This window comes from Ranitomeya imitator, chromosome 4, assembly GCF_032444005.1.
Source record: "Ranitomeya imitator isolate aRanImi1 chromosome 4, aRanImi1.pri, whole genome shotgun sequence".
Classification (NCBI taxonomy): Eukaryota; Metazoa; Chordata; class Amphibia; order Anura; family Dendrobatidae; genus Ranitomeya; species Ranitomeya imitator.
The window spans coordinates 147,182,433-147,204,566 of NC_091285.1; the positions used below are offsets into that span (position 1 = coordinate 147,182,433).

At 38.9% G+C, this 22,134-nt stretch overlaps 1 protein-coding gene across 1 annotated transcript; it reads right to left on the minus strand.

Annotated features, from left to right (window-relative positions):
• Nucleotides 1-58: 58 nt before the first annotated feature.
• LOC138675620 (uncharacterized) lies at nt 59-21,868 on the minus strand. Its single transcript, XM_069764008.1, has 10 exons — nt 21,737-21,868; nt 20,005-20,042; nt 18,115-18,180; nt 10,477-10,542; nt 10,008-10,061; nt 7,470-7,502; nt 5,563-5,634; nt 4,576-4,641; nt 3,599-3,766; nt 59-235 (listed from the first exon to the last, which is right to left on the minus strand). The coding sequence occupies exons 1-9, from the start codon at nt 21,783-21,785 to the stop codon at nt 3,605-3,607; spliced, it is 606 nt and encodes a 201-aa protein (XP_069620109.1). The 5' UTR covers nt 21,786-21,868; the 3' UTR covers nt 59-235; nt 3,599-3,604.
• Nucleotides 21,869-22,134: the final 266 nt, after the last annotated feature.

Here is a 22,134-nt window from a genome sequence, read left to right on the forward strand (position 1 = left end):
TCAAGCGTTTGTCCATTTGTCATCATTATCCAGGTGTTTCTAATAATTCAACAGATACTTTTATTGTAATGCTCAGAACTTTATTTATTAAGAACCAGATACAATTTACGGTAATTACGTTTCTGCAGATATGATTTTTCATCCAATAGGAAATTTAAGCAAATTTATAGATAGAAAAGCTTTTTAGAAAGAAAGAAAACTTATGACATGACTTTGTCATAATGATGCGAAGAACCTGCAAAAAAAAAAGACGCCATAGTTAGTGGAACTGCACATATGTACTGCATATGTTTGTGAGTAACCTCATCTTTTGTTAAACACGTTGGATCCTCCGAAACTACAGTACATGTGTCTAAATGCATACAAAAATCACATCAGTACTATTTAAAGAAATAGAAAACTCAAGTCTGTTGCTTGCCAAGCCAGAGTTTGCAGAATGTGTCATTATGGGCTTCACTGATAATAAAGATTAATTCCTTCTCGCTTTAGTTATTTCCATTTTCACAATTTTTTTTATTCCAGCCTTCTAAGATCCGTAACTTTTTTATTTTTCCAATAGCATATGTGCGTGAGGGTTTGGTGTTTTTTTTTTTGATGACCTATAGTTTGGAATGAAATGCAGCAAAAAAAATAGTGTGGTGATATAGATAAAAAAATAATAAATCCACTGTGGTTACTCTTGGGGTTGTGTGTGCACTTTCTGCCGGGTTCTCTCTCCCCCTACATGGGTAAGCAATAGATTGTATTATTCACTATGAGCAATATTTATCTTTTTTTTTGTTCAGTATATGCCAGTCTGACACACCATGTTTTATTTAAATTTCAATATACTGGATCTTACATGGAGAATTACAGTTGCATTTTTTGCTCTGTGCAGTTTCTGATGACAATATGCATAGTGGAGGTTTTCCTGGTGAACTGTGACGCCCATTTTCCTTTCCCGCCCCCATTTTAATTTTTCGTCTTGTATTTCGTATTTAGGCTATATGCCCGTAACAGTTTTGTGAGGGAGCTGAAATAATAAAGATATTTTTGTATTATACTTAAATAATTCTTGTCTCATCTCACTTTAACCCCTTCATGACCTTGGGATTTTCCGTTTTTCCGTGTTCGTTTTTCGCGCCCCTCTTTCCCAGAGCCATAATTTTTTTTATTTTTCTGTCAATATGGCCATGTGAGGGCTTATTTTTTGTGGGACGAGTTGTACTTTTGAATGACATAATTGGTTTTATCATGTTGTGTACTAGAAAATGGGAAAAAAAATCCAAGTGCGGTGAAATTGCAAAAAAAGTGCAATCCCACACTTGTTTTTTGTTTGGCTTTTTTGCTAGGTTCACTAAATGCTAAAACTCACCTGCCATTATAATTTTCCAGGTCAGTACGAGTTCATAGACACCAGACATGTCTAGGTTATTTTTTATCTAAGTGATGAAAAAAAATTCAAAACTTTGCAAAAAAAAAAAAAATGCACCATTTTCCAATACTCGTAGCGTCTCCATTTTTCGTGATCTGGGGTCGGGTGAGGGCTTATTTTTTGCGTGCCGAGCTGTTGTTTTTAGTGATATCATTTTGGTGTAGATATGTTCTTTTGATCGCCCGTTATTGCATTTTAATGCAATGTCGCGTTGACCCAAAAAAACGTAATTTTGGTGTTTCAAATTTTTTTCTTGCTACGCCGTTTAGCGATCAGGTTAATCCTTTTTTTATTGATAGATTGGGCGATTCTGAACTCGGCGATACCAAATATGTGTGATTTTTTTATTGTTTTATTTGGAATGGGGCGAAAGGGGGGTGATTTAAACTTTTATTTTTTTTTAATTTCATATTTTTTAAAACATTTTTTTTTACTTTTGCCATGCTTCAATAGCTTCCATGGGAGGCTAGAGGCTGGCATAGCCTAATTGGCTCTGCTACATAGCAGCGATCATCAGATCGCTCCTATGTAGCTTAATTACAGGCTTGCTATGAATGCCAACCACAGGGTGACGCTCACAGCAAGCCGGCATCAGTAACCATAGAGGTCTCAAGGAGACCTCTGGTTACTATGCCGATCCATCGCTGACCCCGATCATGTGATGGGGGTCAGCAATGCGCGCATATCCGGCCGTGCGGCTGGAAGCGGTAGTTAAATGCCGCCGTCAGTGTTTGACAGCGGCATTTAACTAGATAATAGCGGGGGGTGGATCGTGATTCCACCCGCCACTATTGCGGGCACATGTCAGCTGTTCCAAACAACTGACATGTCGCGGCTTTGATGTGGGCTCACCACCGGAGCCAACATCAAAGCTGAGGTTCTGACCTCGAATGCACTATCTCGTCCAAGGTCAGAAAGGGGTTAAATACCCTTTTGTCTTTTTGAGGGCTATAACTCCTTGTTCTCTGTAGGATTAAATGATTTATGTGTAGTTGCTCTCGCATATCTAGCAGGTTTTCGGTCCAGGAACCATTTAATTCAATGTGTTTCCAATATGTCAGTTATTGTTAACTATGGTTACTCTTAAGTAAACACTTGTTTTGTGGGTCAAATGTCACAGCATTGTGCAATAGAATCAGTTTTATCCCATCTTAATGAATGTACCTATTATCAGAGATACGTCTTTGCTTAAAGGAGTATACCAATCGACAAGACCCTATCCCAATATATAGTAAGCATAATAATATTAGCAAATACCTCAGATTATAAATATAGTATAATTTTTCTGATTTGCTATGTCTCTTTCCTCATGTGCAGGCATTGCAGGACCTGACGTATCAATGGTTACAACCTCTAGCTACTAGCTAACTGTCACTATATCAGTGATTGTAACCATGGATACCTAAGGTCCTGCAATGCCTGCACATGATGAAAGAGACATAGCGAATCAGATAAGCGACAATACATTTCTAATTGGAGGTATTTGCTAATATTCTTATTATTACATCTACGACATACTGGGATAGGATCTTGGAGATGGGAATACCCTTTTAAAGGTCATAGTCAAGAGAGGCAGAATTATAAAAATAGCTGAGCTCAGCTGCGTAGCACTGTTTCCATTTAGCCAATAAAAATGAATGGGAGTTATAGAGACAATGAGCACACCATTGGTGTAACTCCTTAGTTGCAAAATTAGGAAAGATCACTTTGCTAGACTGTTTCCATAATTCCTATTCATTTGCTTGGAAGTTACGCAAACAGTAACAGAAAGTAGCGCAGCGGCACTCGGCTATTGTCGGAACCTCGCCTTTGGGGCATGGGACCTAAAAGTAGTGACCTATAAAACTCAGAGATAGGTATAACCCCTTAATGAACGTATCTTTTTACAACCTAAGTAACTTTTTACCTAAAAGCCATGTGCGTGGCCGGGGAGAGTAACATGCTTCAGAAGAACAAGCTACACTATTTGTGAAAATATTCGATTCATTGAAAAACTAAGCTGGCATCTGTAGTATTTCCCAGATTAGAATAAATTTTGAATAAAATCGATGCAATCTCAAGCAATTTAAATTTGGTCTGAAGAATCGAATAGTAATTATTATACAATCTATTCATTTTGTATGATTTATGATTAATTGAAAAAGGAATCTAAATATTGGAAATAGAGACTGTCTATTCCATTACCTTCGCTTAGCCTAGTAGGCCTTTGCCTAAATCTCCAGTCAAAGAGCCGAGAAGTGGGCTTAGAACACCAAGGACATTTCCAAGCAGGGAACCAGTCACGGAAGATAAAATTCCTCCAAGTGTATCATGGAGACAAGTCACAATAGATAGCACACCCGTCACAGTACCCTGAAAAAATATATATATTTGTTATTAATATGTGTTTTGTGAGAAAGGAAAAGAGAACAATAAACCCGTTAGTCTCCAGAAATATGACAAGTTAATAATTGCTTCCAGTCTCTTCACAGCCTCTTTAAAATGAATGCTCATGAGATCCACTTTCTATCTCCCCAGCCATGACAGTTGCAGGGGAAACATAGTATTTATTGCATGGTAGCCATTTAGATGAACATCGATCTATGAAATACATAAATGGTCTATGTGTTTCTAAGTAAAAAAAAACATAATGTTTAATGTTTTCTATTCTTACATATCGAGAGCAGACTTAATCAGATAACTTCCATCAAGATGTCCTGATATGGTATATGGATAAGGGGCTGCCATTAGATGCGACAAATACATAGGGGTTGTCCACTAATTATACATTGATGACCTGACCATGGGATAAGTCAACAATCTAAGATCAATGGGGGTCCATCACTCTTTACATCTAGTCTCTGCCGGTAACAACTGTTCAAAGCCAAGTGTTGGACCCCACTGGTCTGATGTTGATGACCTATCCTGAGGACACGTCTTTAAGATTGAAAGTGTCTATAGAATTACAGCAAACAGAGATCTTGGAATGTATAATGTCTTTAATGGCAAATTGCATGTTGTCATTTTCAGTGATAATTTAGAAATAGGTTTAATTAAAGAACATTTTCATCTAAGGTCATAGACCAGGATTGTGAAAGGTATCCTGAATTGATGTGATGTGACCATGTGTCATCCAGTATAAAACACACACATACATATTGATAGAGAAATGCAAAACCTACCAAAACACCGTTTAATAACTCCAGCTGTTCTTTCAAAACTATTCCGACTTTTCCCAAGCATCCTTCCTAAAGATGAACAAATGTAAGACCATGTCTTCAGTGTATTCATTTAGGTTTCTTATGCTATGTTGTAAGTTTTAACATTGTGGAGGTGTATTTTTTCAATAAAAATCGAAGGTAATTGACTAATACAATCAAAGCTGACTCCAGTTATAGATTGTGAATTGTTGTATTACTATTACTTTGTTAATCATTTTATTTTATAACTCTTCTATGCTGCATACTCTCATTGATTTAAAGGGGTATTCTCATGGTATTACTTTGGTATAGATTTACAGAATTAAAAAAAAGCAAAATTGCAATTGGCTTGCTTTTTCTATCTGTTTTCATTCTCCTGCTATAAGAGCTTTTATCTTACATAGTGTATGGCTTGTTTCCAAGGCAGACCCTGGCTATTTTTGAGCAGTAGTTACATTACAGGAAAGGAGTTAACTCCTAACATCCCAGCTAGCTCTTTCCAGTCCATTCATTTTTATACAGCAGTTTTCTCCTCATCCCCCCCCCCCCTCAGTGTCAGCTACTGATAGGGTTCTTATTAATCCTGTAGAATCAGGACCCCACTGTCAACAGTTTCCAGAGCAGTTATCCTAATCATGGCTTTCACTTTCCGGAGCCTTGTGCTTGTTCAAATGCACTGTTATCACTATATATTGTAGACTCAGAACAAACACTAACAGACAGTCAACGTGTTTTAGTAGGATGGATATCCTGACCAGAACTATCACTCCTGAATGCAACAGGAAGTAAGAAACATGCATAACTCAGAGTTGCTCAAGACACAAGTCTAGAATACCCTTTTAACTTTTCTAAACTATATGTGTAATATAGTACATATATTGTGCTTGTGTCTACATATAGCTGGTTGTCTTTTTCCTTCTCCCCTTACCCCATGTGTCATATAACGTACTATATATAAGAGTAGCTTACCACCACCAAAAGAACTGGACTGATGAGGCCTTCAATACTTATTAAAGTTAAAATGTCATCCAAATTGCCTGTCTGAAATGTGAAGATTAATTTATGTTATTATAATAGCTTTCCTAAAGAACAAATAAAAGTAACAAAGCCTTCCAGCAATTCTCCAGTCTTCCCTACTGCAGCCAATCTGATGTAGAGCTGCATGGAAGTGAGAGGCAACAGCCTGAACCAATAATGAGACGGGGGTGGAATTTAGACTACCTCTGACTACTTGTAGACATGGTAGGTAATCTATGGTCACAAATCTTAGCTCTGTCCTAATAAAAATGAGCTAAAAATTAGCAAAGCGCTAACTAAATAGCAGGTCACTATTGTTAGCAGCTCTACCATATTGCAAACAGCTGCATACTTCCTTAATAACATCCAAATCAGCTATTAGGACATATGGAACAGTTCTGTTTACACAGGCCTTGTTTACACAGCGTAGTGCAAATAAAATTAAGGTTGTATTCAAAGAAAGCACTTTCAGAACCATTTTGTGACATTTTTTATGTTAAAAATAACTGCTGCCTTAAGGTACTGTATTGGCTATAGTAAATTATGCAATTATACACAGCATAGTTTGTGTTTTATGTTCTTATAGTGTTTGAGGGTCTGTTCAGATTTTCTCAAATAGTCGCATGTTCTAGGCAGTGTTTTTTTCTCTGCCATCTTTACTTGGGTTTCCTAGAGGACTTAAAAAAAATGGACCCCACCCTACCAAAAAAAATACACATATGCAAAAAGTAAGATAATGCCACTACAGGCACTAGTTAAAAAATGCTCTAAAAATGCTTGAAACATTTGAAACATTGTAAATACTGAAAAATAAATGATGTAATTTCACTAATAGAAATAATGACATTTCCAGGATTACAAAAAGGAGTTTGCTTTTTAATAGAAGCATATTTTTTTAGGACAATATCTTGGGTTTTTAGTAACGCAAGGTTCCAATAATGTATTAAAAATTAGATTTGTGTTCCTGTTTTATATTGCTTTATATTGCAGTCTTTTAATTTCAAAATTTGTATTTATTTCCTTTCTCAAAACTAACATGGTTACATCCAATTTCTTAGAGTCAATTTCTTCCATTTAACACTTGTAATAAGTTTATCTGAAACATCAACTTCAATCAATGTCTTAACTCTGACTCAAAATCAAATATCTTCTAAATACTTACTATATATTTGTTTCTCAATATAGTATATATCGTAAAGTAGCACTCCCATTAAAATTTGTATCCTTTTAATATATTGCAATCATCAAATTATATAGCACTGTGTACTTACAATTGCTAATTTTGCCTTTCTACCCAGTTAATTATTCTCTTTCCCATTAGGTCTATGACATCACATGATTAAAAACAGACTAGCTCAGTCCTTCTAAGCTCTATGAAGAAACAGGAAGTAAATTTTCCCTGCATGACTCGTAAGTCACTGCAAAAGTCACTGGCAGCTGGATCAGGAGTTGAAGAGGGGATTAATAAATGCCTGAAAAGAGATTTCCTGTTTCTACATAGAGCAGAGAGAAGAGAAGAATTAGCTGGGTAGAAAGGTGATATGAGCAATTGTACGTACACACTGCTATATAATATGATGCTTGCAATATATTAAGAGGGTAAAAACTTTGGTGAGAGCGCTTCTTTAACAATCAAATCTCATATAAAAATAGATTTTCCCACAGCCATGCTGTTTCCAAGAACCCCCCTTTTTCTTCATTTTTTTCTGGGTCATAAAGTGGCATGCTAATGGGAACTACAATAGAACAGAACAATATTTAACTTGCAAACTTAGTGTTAACTGTCTTTTGACCAGCGGAAATATATGTCTATTCTGAATATTTTGATGGAAATCTTAAAACTGTAGATTGGTACTTACCAAGATACAATTAACGATTTCTAATGGTAGTCCCTAAACAAGAAAGAAAAAAGTAAAATTTACATGATTATTAGCTTTGAAACATGCTTTCTTACACATGTACAGGGAGTAGAAGGGCAAGTTCAGATTTTTAGCATTGTTGCAGCTTATGGATGCGTGTCAGATGAAGACCATTGAAATGTTTGTCAAAAAAATCAAATTTCCGTTTTGCGTTTCTAGACTGCATTATTTTTTAAGATAAAAACAGCATGCCTATTTGCCTATTTTTTGCAACAATTCTTTGCTTATTTTTTGTAATTTTGACTTGCATAAAAAAGTTCAGTTTTCCATAGATGTTACAGGAAAAAAAGTACGTATATCTTTGTGTTGTGTTAGCCAGAAAACCAAAACAATAAAAAAGTGATAGCCCTCAGTGGTTTATAGTTTACGCCTGTAATGAAAAAGTGGGATAAGTGGGATTAGCAAGCTTTACATTTATGCAACATGACCCTCAGATTTCGTGTGGGTCATCTCAACCATGGCGCAGATTTCAATTGGTGGACAATAAAACTTTAGTTTTCCTTTTTCTGTGAACTGCTACAATATTTACCGGGACAACTGCTTTCTACTATAGACATGCTGATAGTTTGCGTCAATCATTTTTTACTGCAATATTCTTGTTTCCTCTCATGTATAAATGTGACTCTTCTTCAGATGTTGTGTTGAATGATTCCTAATGAAGACCTATCATGGTACATAAGGATCTGGCACATTCGACTTTAGACTACAGGTCCTTTTGTTATTTAGGGATAAGATGTCTGGCAGCGGCTTTCACATAGAGAATCCAGGAGTGCTCAGCAAGGCGAATGTTCATGTGTATGGGAGAGATGGGCAAGGTAGCTGCCGGCTGTTAATTTGGCCAACCCACCATACAACTGATAGTCATGTAAGGTATATGTGGGGCCTTAGTGTCAAAAACTTGCTATTTTTCACTACCATTTCAGTTGGCTATTAAAAGGCGGTAATCATTGAGGACTCTTAATTTTTCAGTTTTCCGCAGAAGTATTCTAAGAGATATTTCCCAGAACTGTCTATCTACCAAAATTGAAGTCTGTTCATATAATTTACTATATATTCAAAACAGTTTTGCCACAGGTTTTAGCCCAATTTTCACTCTGCATTTTCAGAAAATAATTTTTACAGATATAGCTAAATAGTTGACTACTCTCCATACACTATTGATAGCATGAGAAGGAAAAGAATGGATACATTATTTCATAAGTGTCACATTTATGAATAGTCATTTGTAAAGAATATTGCCAAACTTTAAGGTGGATTTTATATTGGTGGCTTATTTTTAGCATAGTTCAGAAGTATATCAATGGTCATCTGTCACCCCAGACAAATTATATGGAACATTATTGCCCATTCACATCTGAGTGTGGCTGTGCCTAGCACCCCAACTTATGCCATTCAAGTGAATAGGTCTACGCTAGTCTAAACTGCATGATCAGATATATCTGAGTAGATTTTAGGTGTGTCATATTTTAGCTGTTGTAAAAGTAATGTATTATTGGTGTATTATTACAGACTTTAAGTCACTCTGTGTGACTGCAGACCTATGAACCCCCCCAGCTCACGCATTGTGCGCTGCGGGGATTCGCTGGTTTCCGACCCGGAAACAGAGATATTCTGAGCTATACATACCCCCGGCCAGTGGGCATGGCCTGGCTTCATACACTTGTATTGAGCCTAGGCCGTCTACTGAAGCGGCCATCTAGTAGGAGTGACTGACTAGGGGGCGCTGCCTCGCTCATTACATGTATATGGAGGCCGAGGCAGCATCCACTGGCGTGGTCCTTTAAGTGACTGAAAAGACCTATAGGTCTACCAGTAGTCATGACCCCTTTCCATTTGGTATATATACCAAAATTATATCACTTTAATAAAAACTTAGAAAAATAGAAACTATAGAAACTTATACATTTAATTGTCTGATCACATTTCATTTTTTAAAATGTTTAGAGAATTTTTTTACATCTAAGGCTAAGTTCACATTAGCGTTGCGTCGGGCGCAGCCACGGCGACGCATGCGTCATGCGCCCCTATATTTAACATGGGGGCGCATGGACATGCGTTGTCTTGCGTTTTGTGACGCATGCGTTATTTTTGGCGCAAGCGTCAGGGTGCAGAGAATGCAGTAAGTTGCATTTTTTTTTGCGTCCAAAAGCAAGCCAAAAATGGATGCATGCGTCACAAAGCCATGCGTTTTTGCATGCGTTGTGCATTGCGTCACCGACGCAACACACAACAACGCAAATGTGAACGTACCCTAACAAATGTATGCTATTTTTCCTCTTCCTAACTTCAAAACTTAACCTTTTATTGATTTAGGTGATGAGTATAAATTATATGAGTGCCCCGCAAGTCAGGATATATAATTATCATTATAGGGATTAAACCAATAGAACATCATAAAATAACATAATCATTCACCTTTGCCATATAAAATATATCAAAAACTATCAATACTTAAAATCAGATAGGAAGGACCCTTACTACTATTTTTAAAACTTCCTCCAAAGTACAGTCCATATCAATGGATAGCAGATTCTGAAAAGAAAAAGATTTTAATTAAAATTGTGTACTTTTTCAATCGTACATGAATTATTTATCAGGAATAATAGCTTTGAAAATTATGTTTGATATGTTTCCTATGTCCTTTATTTTGCCTCATGTAGTTTATTACTTATAATGCTGTCACCATCTAATTTTTTTGTTCGAGAAAAAGTGAAGCTTTTTATTATGAAAAATATTATTATTATTATTTCATTTCACATATCTGTAATCATTTCTCTGCTTTCAAGACGTATGTCTAACTTATGTTGAAAGCCTAATTGCTTATTTGTTTCCAGTACATTTTTATATTTTTCTTGTTATATTAAAATGAAAAGCCTTGACACTTTTTATAAAGGAAAAAAATGAATAAAAATCTAAAACATTTAAAATAAATATTTAGAATAAATACCAGCTCTAAAAGCACGTCCTCTAATAGACATTTCTTTCTGGTCTCCCTTTCATGTTCAGGACATGTCTGAAAAGAAAAGTAAAATCATCTTACCGTAATTTTATTGTGGCACAAGTAGACATTATGTGATGTTTCTAATTTAATGATACATTTACCAGATAAAGCTTGGGCTGATGTCAAAAGGAAAAGTCGACTTTGTTTTCTAGCATGTACAGAGTGAGTGACATTGTGATAGGTGATTCCCTAGAAAAATCAAATTCACTTCCACACACATTATCATGACCTCTGTCACCAATAATGTACTTCCTGACCTTTGCTATTACATCATATTGGATGCTTGAGCTTGGAGCGGACATCTATAGATAACTTCCGTCACTGCTGTTTATCCATTTAAATGCCACTCTCAATCACAGACAGCATCAAAATAGCAGAATTGCCTGTGTGCCAATACACCGGCTTCCATCAGCGTCAAGCACCTATGGTTGGGTTCACAGGAGAACGTCATTTCATCTATGCACTGTAATACAGTTTGATCGTGGGTTCAATTTCCTTAAGTGGACTTTAAAGAAAAGTAGGGTTTTTTTTTGCTAAAAATGAAAAAAATATAAAAATTTGAATCATCTACTTTTTCTCAAATTAATAATAATATAAAATAAAAAAAATAGGCAGAATTGGTTTTCTAGAGATCTGTAAAAGTCAGATCTATCGAAATATAAAATTATTTAACCACAACGGTAAATGCCATAATCAGAGAACAAAAAATCAAAATGCCAGGATTGAGTTTTTTAGTCACAGCAACTAATAAAAAAAAATTGCAATAAAAAGTGATCAAAATGACGTATTTACCAAAAAAGGCATGAATAATACATCAGCTTGCCCAAAAAAAAGCCTCCACAAAGCTCCATTGATGAAAAGTAAGAATAAAATTATAGGCCTCAGAGAATAGCAACTACTTTTTTTATAACATTTTTCATTCTTTTTACAAGTTAAATAAAACAAAACAATACATGTTTGGAATGTGCAGTCATAAAGACTTGGAGAATCATGTTGCCAAATCAGTCTTCCAGCCCACTGAACGTCAAAAGAACAAAACCCAGAAAACAACAGGTTAGTCTTAGTGGTTGTTTTTTTGGCCTTTTAGACCTCTTACAATATTTTTCCTGATTTCTTGTACGTTATATGGTAAAATGAATAGTGTCTTTCCAAATACAACCCATCCTGCAAAAGTCAAGTCCCATAATGGTAGAAAAATAAAAATGTTATGGCTCGTGAAAGAATCGGAGGAAAAAACTGCCGTGCAAAAAATGAAAAAGCGGCTGGGAGTGAAAGTGTTGATATCTTATGACCATATGATTTAAAGTATACACTGGTGTGTTCAAGAATGCATTGTGGTCTCACGAGATGATGACTGTTGTGAATTCTGTGGCTGAGTTCACTTCTGTGGTCACAAGTGGTATTGCAGTCTCTGGGCTTCCTCCCTCAGGTGTTTTGGTGAGCTCGTTGGCTGCCTTGCTATTTAGCTCCACCTGAGTCTGTCTTCCTTGCTCCTTGTCAATGTTCCAGTGTTGGATCTGAGCTACTGCATCTTTCCTTGGGCCTGCTGCTCTGCTAGATAAGTGCTTCTAGTTTGTTTTCTGTTTTTTCTGTCCAGCTTGCTATTAACTTTTGCTGGAAGCTCTGAGAAGCAAAGGGGTGCACCGCCGTGCTGTTAGTTCGGCACGGTGGGTCTTTTTGCCCCTTTGCGTGGTTTTCGTTTTAGGGTTTTTCGTAGACTGCATAGTTCTCTTTGCTATCCTCGCTCTGTCTAGAATATCGGGCCTCACTTTGCTGAATCTATTTCATTCCTACGTTTGTCTTTTCATCTTGCTAACAGTCATTATATGTGGGGGGCTGCCTATTCCTTTGGGGTATTTCTCTGAGGTAAGTCAGGCTTGTATTTCTATCTTCAGGCTAGTCAGCTCCTCAGGCAGTGCCGAGTTGCATAGGTAGTTGATAGGCGCAATCCACTGCTGCTTACAGTTGTGTGAGGATAGATCAGGTACTGCAGTCTACAGAGATTCCACGTCTCAGAGCTCGTCCTATTGTTTTGGGTTATTGCCAGATCTCTGTATGTGCGCTGATTACTGCACGCTGTGTTGCCTGATTGCCAGCCATAACAGTACAAGGAGCCCTTCAATGATTTCCAATAGAGGGAAAAAAGAAATCCTGACATCATTTTTTTTTCTTAGCTCTGTCTTCAGTCTTTTTTTTCCCCTAGACATTAGAGTGCTTCAGGACACAGCTGTGGACATGGATATTCAGGCTCTGTGCTCCTCAATGGATAATCTCGTTGTAAATGTACAAAAGATTCAAGATACTATTGGTCAGAAATCGATGCTAGAACCAAGAATTCCGATTCCTGATTTGTTTTTTGGTGACAGAACTAAGTTCCTGAGCTTCAGAAATAATTGTAAGCTATTTTTGGCCTTGAAACCTCATTCTTCTGGTAATCCTATTCAACAGGTTTTGATTATTATTTCTTTTTTGCGCGGCGACCCACAGGACTGGGCGTTTTCTCTTGCACCAGGAGATTCTGCATTGAGTAATGTTGATGCATTTTTCCAGGCGCTGGGATTGCTTTACGATGAGCCTAATTCAGTGGATCAAGCTGAGAAAAATCTGCTGGCTTTATGCCAGGGTCAGGATGATGTAGAAGTATATTGTCAGAAATTTAGAAAATGGTCAGTACTCACTCTGTGGAATGAATCTGCACTAGCGGCTTTGTTCAGAAAGGGTCTCTCTGAAGCTCTTAAGGATGTAGTGGTGGGATTTCCTATGCCTGCTGGTTTGAATGAGTCTATGTCCTTGGCCATTCAGATCGGTCGTCGCTTGCGCGAGCGTAAATCTGTGCACCATCTGGCGGTATTGTCTGAGAGTAAGCCTGAGCCTATGCAGTGCGACAGGACTATGACTAAAGTAGAACGGCACGAACACAGACGTCTGAACAGACTGTGTTTCTATTGTGGTGATTCTACTCATGCTATTTCTAATTGTCCTAAACGCACTAGGCGGTTCGATAGCTCTGCCGTTATTGGTACTGTACAGTCCAAATTCCTTTTGTCCATTACCTTGATGTGCTCTTTGTCATCATATTCTGTCATGGCGTTTGTGGATTCAGGCGCTGCCCTGAATCTGATGGATTTGGATTATGCTAAACGTTGTGGATTTTTCTTGGAGCCTTTGCGGTGTCCTATTCCGTTGAGAGGAATTGATGCTACACCTTTGGCCAAGAATAAGCCTCAGTACTGGGCCCAGCTGACCATGTGCATGGCTCCTGCACATCAGGAAGTTATTCGCTTTTTGGTACTGCATAATTTGCATGATGTGGTCGTGTTGGGGTTGCCATGGCTACAAACCCATAATCCAGTATTGGATTGGAACTCTATGTCGGTAACCAGCTGGGGTTGTCAGGGAGTACATGGTGATGTTCCATTTTTGTCTATTTCGTCATCCATTCCTTCTGACATCCCAGAGTTCTTGTCGGACTTTCAGGATGTATTTGAAGAGTCCAAGTCTGATGCCCTACCTCCGCATAGGAATTGTGATTGTGCTATCGATTTGATTCCTGGTAGTAAATTCCCTAAGGGTCGTTTATTTAATTTGTCCGTACCTGAACACACCGCTATGCGCAGTTATGTGAAGGAGTCCCTGGAGAAGGGACATATTCGCCCATCGTCGTCACCATTGGGAGCAGGGTTCTTTTTTGTAGCCAAGAAGGATGGTTCGCTAAGACCGTGTATTGATTACCGCCTTCTTAATAAGATCACTGTTAAGTTTCAGTATCCCTTGCCATTGATTTCTGACTTGTTTGCTCGGATTAAGGGGGCTAGTTGGTTTACTAAGATTGATCTTCGTGGTGCGTATAATCTGGTGAGAATCAGGCAGGGAGATGAATGGAAAACGGCATTTAATACGCCCGAGGGTCATTTTGAGTATCTGGTGATGCCGTTCGGACTTGCCAATGCTCCATCTGTTTTTCAGTCTTTTATGCATGACATTTTCCGTGAGTATCTGGATAAATTCTTGATTGTTTACTTGGATGACATTTTGATCTTCTCAGATGATTGGGAGTCTCATGTGAAGCAAGTCAGAATGGTTTTCCAGGTACTGCGTGCTAATTCCTTGTTCGTGAAGGGATCAAAGTGTCTCTTCGGTGTGCAGAAAGTTTCATTTTTGGGGTTCATCTTTTCCCCTTCTACTATCGAGATGGATCCGGTTAAGGTTCAGGCCATCCAGGATTGGACTCAGCCGACATCTCTAAAAAGTTTGCAGAAATTCCTGGGCTTTGCTAATTTTTATCGTCGCTTCATCTGTAATTTTTCTAGCATTGCCAGACCATTGACCGATTTGACCAAGAAGGGTGCTGATTTGGTTAATTGGTCTTCTGCTGCCGTGGAAGCTTTTCAGGAGTTGAAGCGTCGTTTTTGCTGTGCCCCTGTGTTGTGTCAACCTGATGTTTCTCTTCCGTTCCAGGTCGAGGTTGATGCTTCTGAGATTGGTGCAGGGGCGGTTTTGTCACAGAGAGGTTCTGGTTGCTCAGTGTTCAAACCATGTGCTTTCTTTTCCAGGAAATTTTCTGCTGCTGAGCGTAATTATGATGTGGGCAACCGAGAGTTGCTGGCCATGAAGTGGGCATTCGAGGAGTGGCGTCATTGGCTTGAGGGTGCTAAGCATCGCGTGGTGGTTTTGACTGATCATAAGAACCTTACTTATCTTGAGTCTGCCAAGCGCTTGAATCCTAGACAGGCCCGTTGGTCGTTATTTTTTGCTCGTTTTGATTTTGTGATTTCATACCTTCCGGGCTCTAAAAATGTGAAGGCGGATGCTCTGTCTAGGAGTTTTGTGCCCGACTCTCCGGGGTTATCTGAGCCGGCGAGTATCCTCAAGGAAGGAGTCATTGTGTCTGCCATCTCCCCTGATTTGCGGAGAGTGTTGCAGAAATTTCAGGCTAATAAACCTGATCGTTGTCCGGCCGAGAAACTGTTCGTCCCTGATAGGTGGACTAGTAAAGTTATCTCTGAACTTCATTGTTCGGTGCTGGCCGGTCATCCAGGAATCTTTGGTACCAGGGAGTTGGTTGCTAGATCCTTCTGGTGGCCATCTCTGTCACGGGATGTGCGTGCTTTTGTGCAGTCCTGTGGAATTTGTGCTAGGGCTAAGCCCTGCTGTTCACGTGCCAGTGGGTTGCTTTTGCCCTTGCCGGTCCCGAAGAGGCCTTGGACACATATTTCGATGGATTTCATTTCTGACCTTCCCGTTTCTCAAAAAATGTCTGTCATTTGGGTGGTCTGTGATCGCTTTTCTAAAATGGTCCATCTGGTGCCCTTGGTTAAATTGCCTTCCTCCTCTGATTTGGTGCCTTTGTTCTTCCAGCATGTGGTTCGTTTACATGGCATTCCTGAGAATATTGTTTCTGACAGAGGTTCCCAGTTTGTCTCGAGGTTCTGGCGAGCCTTTTGTGGTAGGATGGGCATTGACCTATCTTTTTCCTCGGCCTTCCATCCTCAGACTAATGGCCAGACCGAACGAACCAATCAGACCTTGGAAACATATCTGAGATGTTTTGTTTCCGCTGACCAGGATGATTGGGTGTCATTTTTGCCGTTGGCTGAGTTCGCCCTTAATAATCGGGCCAGCTCGGCTACCTTGGTCTCTCCATTTTTCTGCAATTCTGGGTTCCATCCTCGTTTCTCTTCAGGACAGGTTGAGTCTTCGGACTGTCCTGGTGTGGATTATGTGGTGGACAGGTTGCAGCAGATCTGGACTCAGGTAGTGGACAATTTGACCTTGTCCCAGGAGAAGGCTCAGCTTTTCGCTAATCGCAGACGCCGTGTGGGACCCCGACTTCGTGTTGGGGATCTGGTTTGGTTATCTTCTCGTCATATACCTATGAAGGTTTCCTCTCCTAAATTTAAACCTCGTTTTATTGGTCCGTATAGGATTTCTGAGATTCTCAATCCGGTGTCTTTTCGTCTGACCCTCCCAGACTCCTTTTCCATACATAATGTATTCCATAGGTCGTTGTTGAGGAGATACGTGGCACCTATGGTTCCATCTGTGGAGCCTCCTGCCCCTGTTTTGGTGGAGGGGGAATTGGAGTATATTGTGGAGAAGATTTTGGATTCTCGTGTCTCTAGACGGAAACTCCAGTATCTGGTCAAATGGAAGGGTTATGCTCAGGAAGATAATTCCTGGGTTTTTGCCTCTGATGTCCATGCCCCAGATCTTGTTCGTGCCTTTCATGTGGCTCATCCTGGTCGGCCTGGGGGTTCTGGTGAGGGTTCGGTGACCCCTCCTCAAGGGGGGGGTACTGTTGTGAATTCTGTGGCTGAGTTCACTTCTGTGGTCACAAGTGGTATTGCAGTCTCTGGGCTTCCTCCCTCAGGTGTTTTGGTGAGCTCGTTGGCTGCCTTGCTATTTAGCTCCACCTGAGTCTGTCTTCCTTGCTCCTTGTCAATGTTCCAGTGTTGGATCTGAGCTACTGCATCTTTCCTTGGGCCTGCTGCTCTGCTAGATAAGTGCTTCTAGTTTGTTTTCTGTTTTTTCTGTCCAGCTTGCTATTAACTTTTGCTGGAAGCTCTGAGAAGCAAAGGGGTGCACCGCCGTGCTGTTAGTTCGGCACGGTGGGTCTTTTTGCCCCTTTGCGTGGTTTTCGTTTTAGGGTTTTTCGTAGACTGCATAGTTCTCTTTGCTATCCTCGCTCTGTCTAGAATATCGGGCCTCACTTTGCTGAATCTATTTCATTCCTACGTTTGTCTTTTCATCTTGCTAACAGTCATTATATGTGGGGGGCTGCCTATTCCTTTGGGGTATTTCTCTGAGGTAAGTCAGGCTTGTATTTCTATCTTCAGGCTAGTCAGCTCCTCAGGCAGTGCCGAGTTGCATAGGTAGTTGATAGGCGCAATCCACTGCTGCTTACAGTTGTGTGAGGATAGATCAGGTACTGCAGTCTACAGAGATTCCACGTCTCAGAGCTCGTCCTATTGTTTTGGGTTATTGCCAGATCTCTGTATGTGCGCTGATTACTGCACGCTGTGTTGCCTGATTGCCAGCCATAACAGATGACGTAGCGGTCTCGCGAGACCGCTACGTCATCATCTCGCGAAACTGCAATGCATGGACCGGAGTGTCGAGAGGAGCAGCGGGAAAGGCGACGGAAGGGGACTATATAATGATTTTTTATTTTTCTTATTATTTTTAACATTAGATCTTTTTACTATTGATACTGCATAGCCAGCATCAATAGTAAAAAGTTGGTCACACAGGGTTAATAGCAGCATTAACAGAGTGCGTTACACCGCGGCATAATGCAGCCATTAACCCTGTGTGAGCGCTGACTGGAGGGGAGTATGGAGGGGGCACTGACTGCAGAGGAGTAGGGAGCGGCCACTTCGCGGCCCGACTGTGCCCGTCGCTGATTGGTGGTGGCCGTTTGGCTGCGACCAATCAGCGACTTGGGATTTCCATGACAGACAGACAAACAGACGGAAGTGACCCTTAGACAATTATATAGATAGATGTGGCATCCCTGTGCACTCACAAAGCTTAGTCAATTTTTTTGTTTGTCTTTCAAATGTATGGAAGCTGTAAGAAAATTACCTTCAAAATCTCCACTTTTTGACCAATTGCGTGGCAGGAGCGGACATAGAAGTCAGCTTTGGTTTTCTGTAATCAAAAAAGCAAGTTTGAAGCAAAAGCAATTATTATCACTAATGAAAACATTGTTTTTATGCTTATTTAACCATAATGGCATAAAAACAAACAGCATGTAATTCTACATCTTCCCTATAATAGGCATTGCATGGCAAATGTGTGGCCAGTTGCAAATTTATTCTGTGATATCAATGCTTGCTGTGGATTCAGGCTGCCTCTCATTAAAAGAGGAATTGTGGTGCTAAGTGACCACTTTAAATTGACAGGACAGTAACCTTCGAGGAGGTTACAGGTTTAGAAACTACATATTCAATTACCCTATTAAGGGTACATAGAGAAAAACCCTCTACTTACTACCCATATCTATTTGCCAGTGTGGAGAAGACCATGCATTTCTGTGCGTTCATTTTGTAAAAATATTAATTGCAATCAGTAAGAGAAACAAAATAATAATCTTGTAGATGTGATACCTTGCTATCGAATGCTTTGCTTCCTGCCCTGTAGTGGACCTGCCCTGCCCAAGATGAATATTCCCTTTAATTGAAGCACCTAGACTAGACTTGCATATTACCTTCGTATGCAATACAATTTTCAATTTCCTTCCGTTCCCATCTTCCTTACAAATGTGTATTTCTCAGTTCAGGACCATCCTACAGAATATTGACAGCCTGCAAGTAGTCTTCTGACATCTTTACTTCTCCATACTGCCACCTTTAGGCCCCCAATAATAGTTCATCAGCTATCTGTCTGGCCTCAATTTTTGGCTCAGCCGAATGTTCATTTTTTTAAGAGTGGAGAGTAGAGAAAGCCATTGCTAGACAGCTCTAGCACCGGCGGTTGTTCTCTTGAATAACAAAAGATACAGACATTAAAATACAAATTGCCTGAGCCTTTGAGCCTTATTTCCCATGACATCATCACTTAAGGAGAGAGGTATCAATGTGTTCAGCCATCTATATAATGTATATGGTGGCCCCAGACCGCTGATCAATGGTGAAGATGTTCATCTGGCATGTCTGATTTTGAACTCAATCGGCCAAAGCCTAGTTCGGCAGTCATCCAATTGGCCAGCTTTGTTGAGAGCAATTCATTTTCACAAAAACAGAAGATGTCTTTTACATCTCTCCAAAGAGAGACCTATTGATTATTATCAGTCTTATCCTGATGCTGATATGTTTGTATTCACACCTAAATTCACACACAAAAATTGTAAGTAATAAGCAAATACCATGTTATGTAAGAAAGAAACTTTAAGAGGAACTTTATCTAGATGACAGTGTAGCACTGAAGAAGTTGCAATTGTGCTCATTATGAAAGGCAGAAAGCCTCAATGTGTAACCTGTGGAGATCACAGTATCACTGGAAGATCTAGGCATGTGTTACTTTTCATCATGCAGTATCACTCACTTATAGATAATAGTGATGAGCGGGTATGCTCATTTCTCGAGTTTCTCCAAGCACGCTCGGGTGTTCTCTGAATATTAAGGTGTGCTCTGAGATTTAGTTTATGTCGACGCAGCTGCATGATTTGCGGCTGCTGGGCAGCCTGAATACATGTGGGGGTTGTCTAACAAACAGGCAACCCCCACATGTATTCAGGCTGTCTAGCAGCCGCAAATCATGCAGATGCATCAACATAAGCTAAATCTCCGAGCATGCCGAAATACTCGGAGACCACCCAAGCATACTCAGAGAAACTCGAGTAATGAGCATACTCGCTCATCACTGATAGACAATACTGTGCAACAAAAAGAAACAGATCCCTTGGTTTCCCAGTGATGCTGTAATCTACTGAACTGTAAGACATTCTAGAAGAAGGAAAAAAATATCTCTTACATCAAAAGACTTCCCTTTGCTAAATCCATTACTGGTGTCTGTAAAAATATAATAGAGAAATAAAATAAATATTTCTTGATTTTAGAAACATTTTGAAGTTCAGATTCAAGTTAATGTTACATAACCCATCTAAAGCACAGAGACCGAGGGATAAGGTGATTTTTGACATACAATATAGGAAGTCAATCTTGTATTCATTGCTTTATAGTTACCTTATCAGCAAAAGAGATGTAATTTATTTTATTTATTCCTAGAGTGAACTAAATTTCCGAGCTACACATAGCACATTAAGCTCGTTCTGTTCTACACGGAATCCCTTCTGGCATGGATTAAATATAGGAACCGGTTGAATATCTCCACATTTTGTCTTAATTGTTTTTCACTAATGTTCTCTAAGGATTTATCTGAATTTATAAAACCTTTGTGGTTTGAACACTACCAGCAATTGCCATGAGAGGCTTTTTTAGTGGTGGTAAGTCCACCCAGAACATATCCGTTGCTTTTTGTTGACCTTATTGACTATTGTAAATTGTTTTTTGCAGCACTAAAGGGGTGGAGAATGTCTAATGACAACGTAAATGACTCTCACAAGCCCATGACGGGACAAAGCTCTGATATTCGACATTTTACCCATTGATTTACACATCAGCAATGAAAACATTACAATTTCTCCTGCATAAAACAAATCATACAATCACATCAAAGGTAAAATAAAAGCGATGATGAGCTAGCTATAAGTGCCAAAATGCAGAAAGGTGAAACATAAAAAATAACTGTGTTGAAGATCTAAACAGGCTCAGACAGTAAGTGATTGCTAATAGTGATGAGCGAATATACTCGTTACTCGAGATTTCTCAAGCAGGCTCGGGGGTCCTCCGAGTATTTTTTAGTGCTCGGAGATTTAGTTTTTATTGCCGCAGCTGAATGATTTATATCTGATAGCCAGCATAAGTACATATGGGGATTCCCTAGCAATCAGGCAACCCCCACATGGTTCGCTCATCACTAATTGGTAACACACGTGATGTTATAAGTAGTAGACCTAATTAGCATTTAAATTAAAGGATGTAAATTATTAACAGTGTTAAAAAATTTTTTATTTAACCGTAATAACACTTAATTATAATGTAAACTGACCGGATAAATGAGCCAGGAAAAAATTATGAAATGTGTATCGAAGAAACAATTAGAATCTGGGATAAGTTATAGCTTTTTCATAGAATTGTTCTCCCACGGCCACGATCACACATTGAGTATTTGGTCAGTATTTTACATCAGTATTTGTAAGCCAAAACCAGGAGTGGGTGATAAATACAGAAGTGGAGCATATGTTTCTATTATACTTTTCCTCTGATTGTTCCACTCCGGGTTTTGGCTTATAGATACTGATGTAAAATACTGACTAAACATTGAAGGAGTGAATGAGGCCTTAGTTTAACAATATTTAAGTCTGTACAGCCGTCTAAATAAAAAAAAGAAAGAAAAACAGAGCAAAGTTTGCGTCATATCCCATGTTTTTCACTTGAAAGTTGGATTTTTGGCTTCCAGTGTTCAGGATTTATTTTTTCTTTCCTCATAGAGAGCAGCGCACTTTAGGAACTAATATTAATTTATTATTGAACATTTGAAATATGAATTAAATAAATTTTCAGGTACAGGATTTAAATAAGGAAAATATTGCAGATATTTAATAAAACATATTTTGCAATAAATTGGGACCAGTATAACTTACCAATAAAACTGGCAATGGCCACACAAAGGAAGATGACGGCAATTTTCATGATGGAAGAGTTGTTGACAAGCTCTTAACTTCAATGGAAAGTAAAAGCTGGGTTTGAATTTTAGTCTTCTGTGCTCCCCTTATATACATCCAGGACGATGCTTCAGGGTGATCTTGTCATCTTTCCTTATTTGTTGATTGGCACAATATAAATCATTGTCATTGTGCCATTACTTTATTACAAGGATGTGAATATTGTCAATATTTATCAAAATTATTTCATTGTAATCAATTTATGTTTGTTTTTTGTCCCATTGTACTCATTGTAATATGCAAAGATTTTTAAATCCAATTTTCCAGTCTTTAAGCTCTAAATTTTATAATATTAATAAATATCATTAACTTATTAA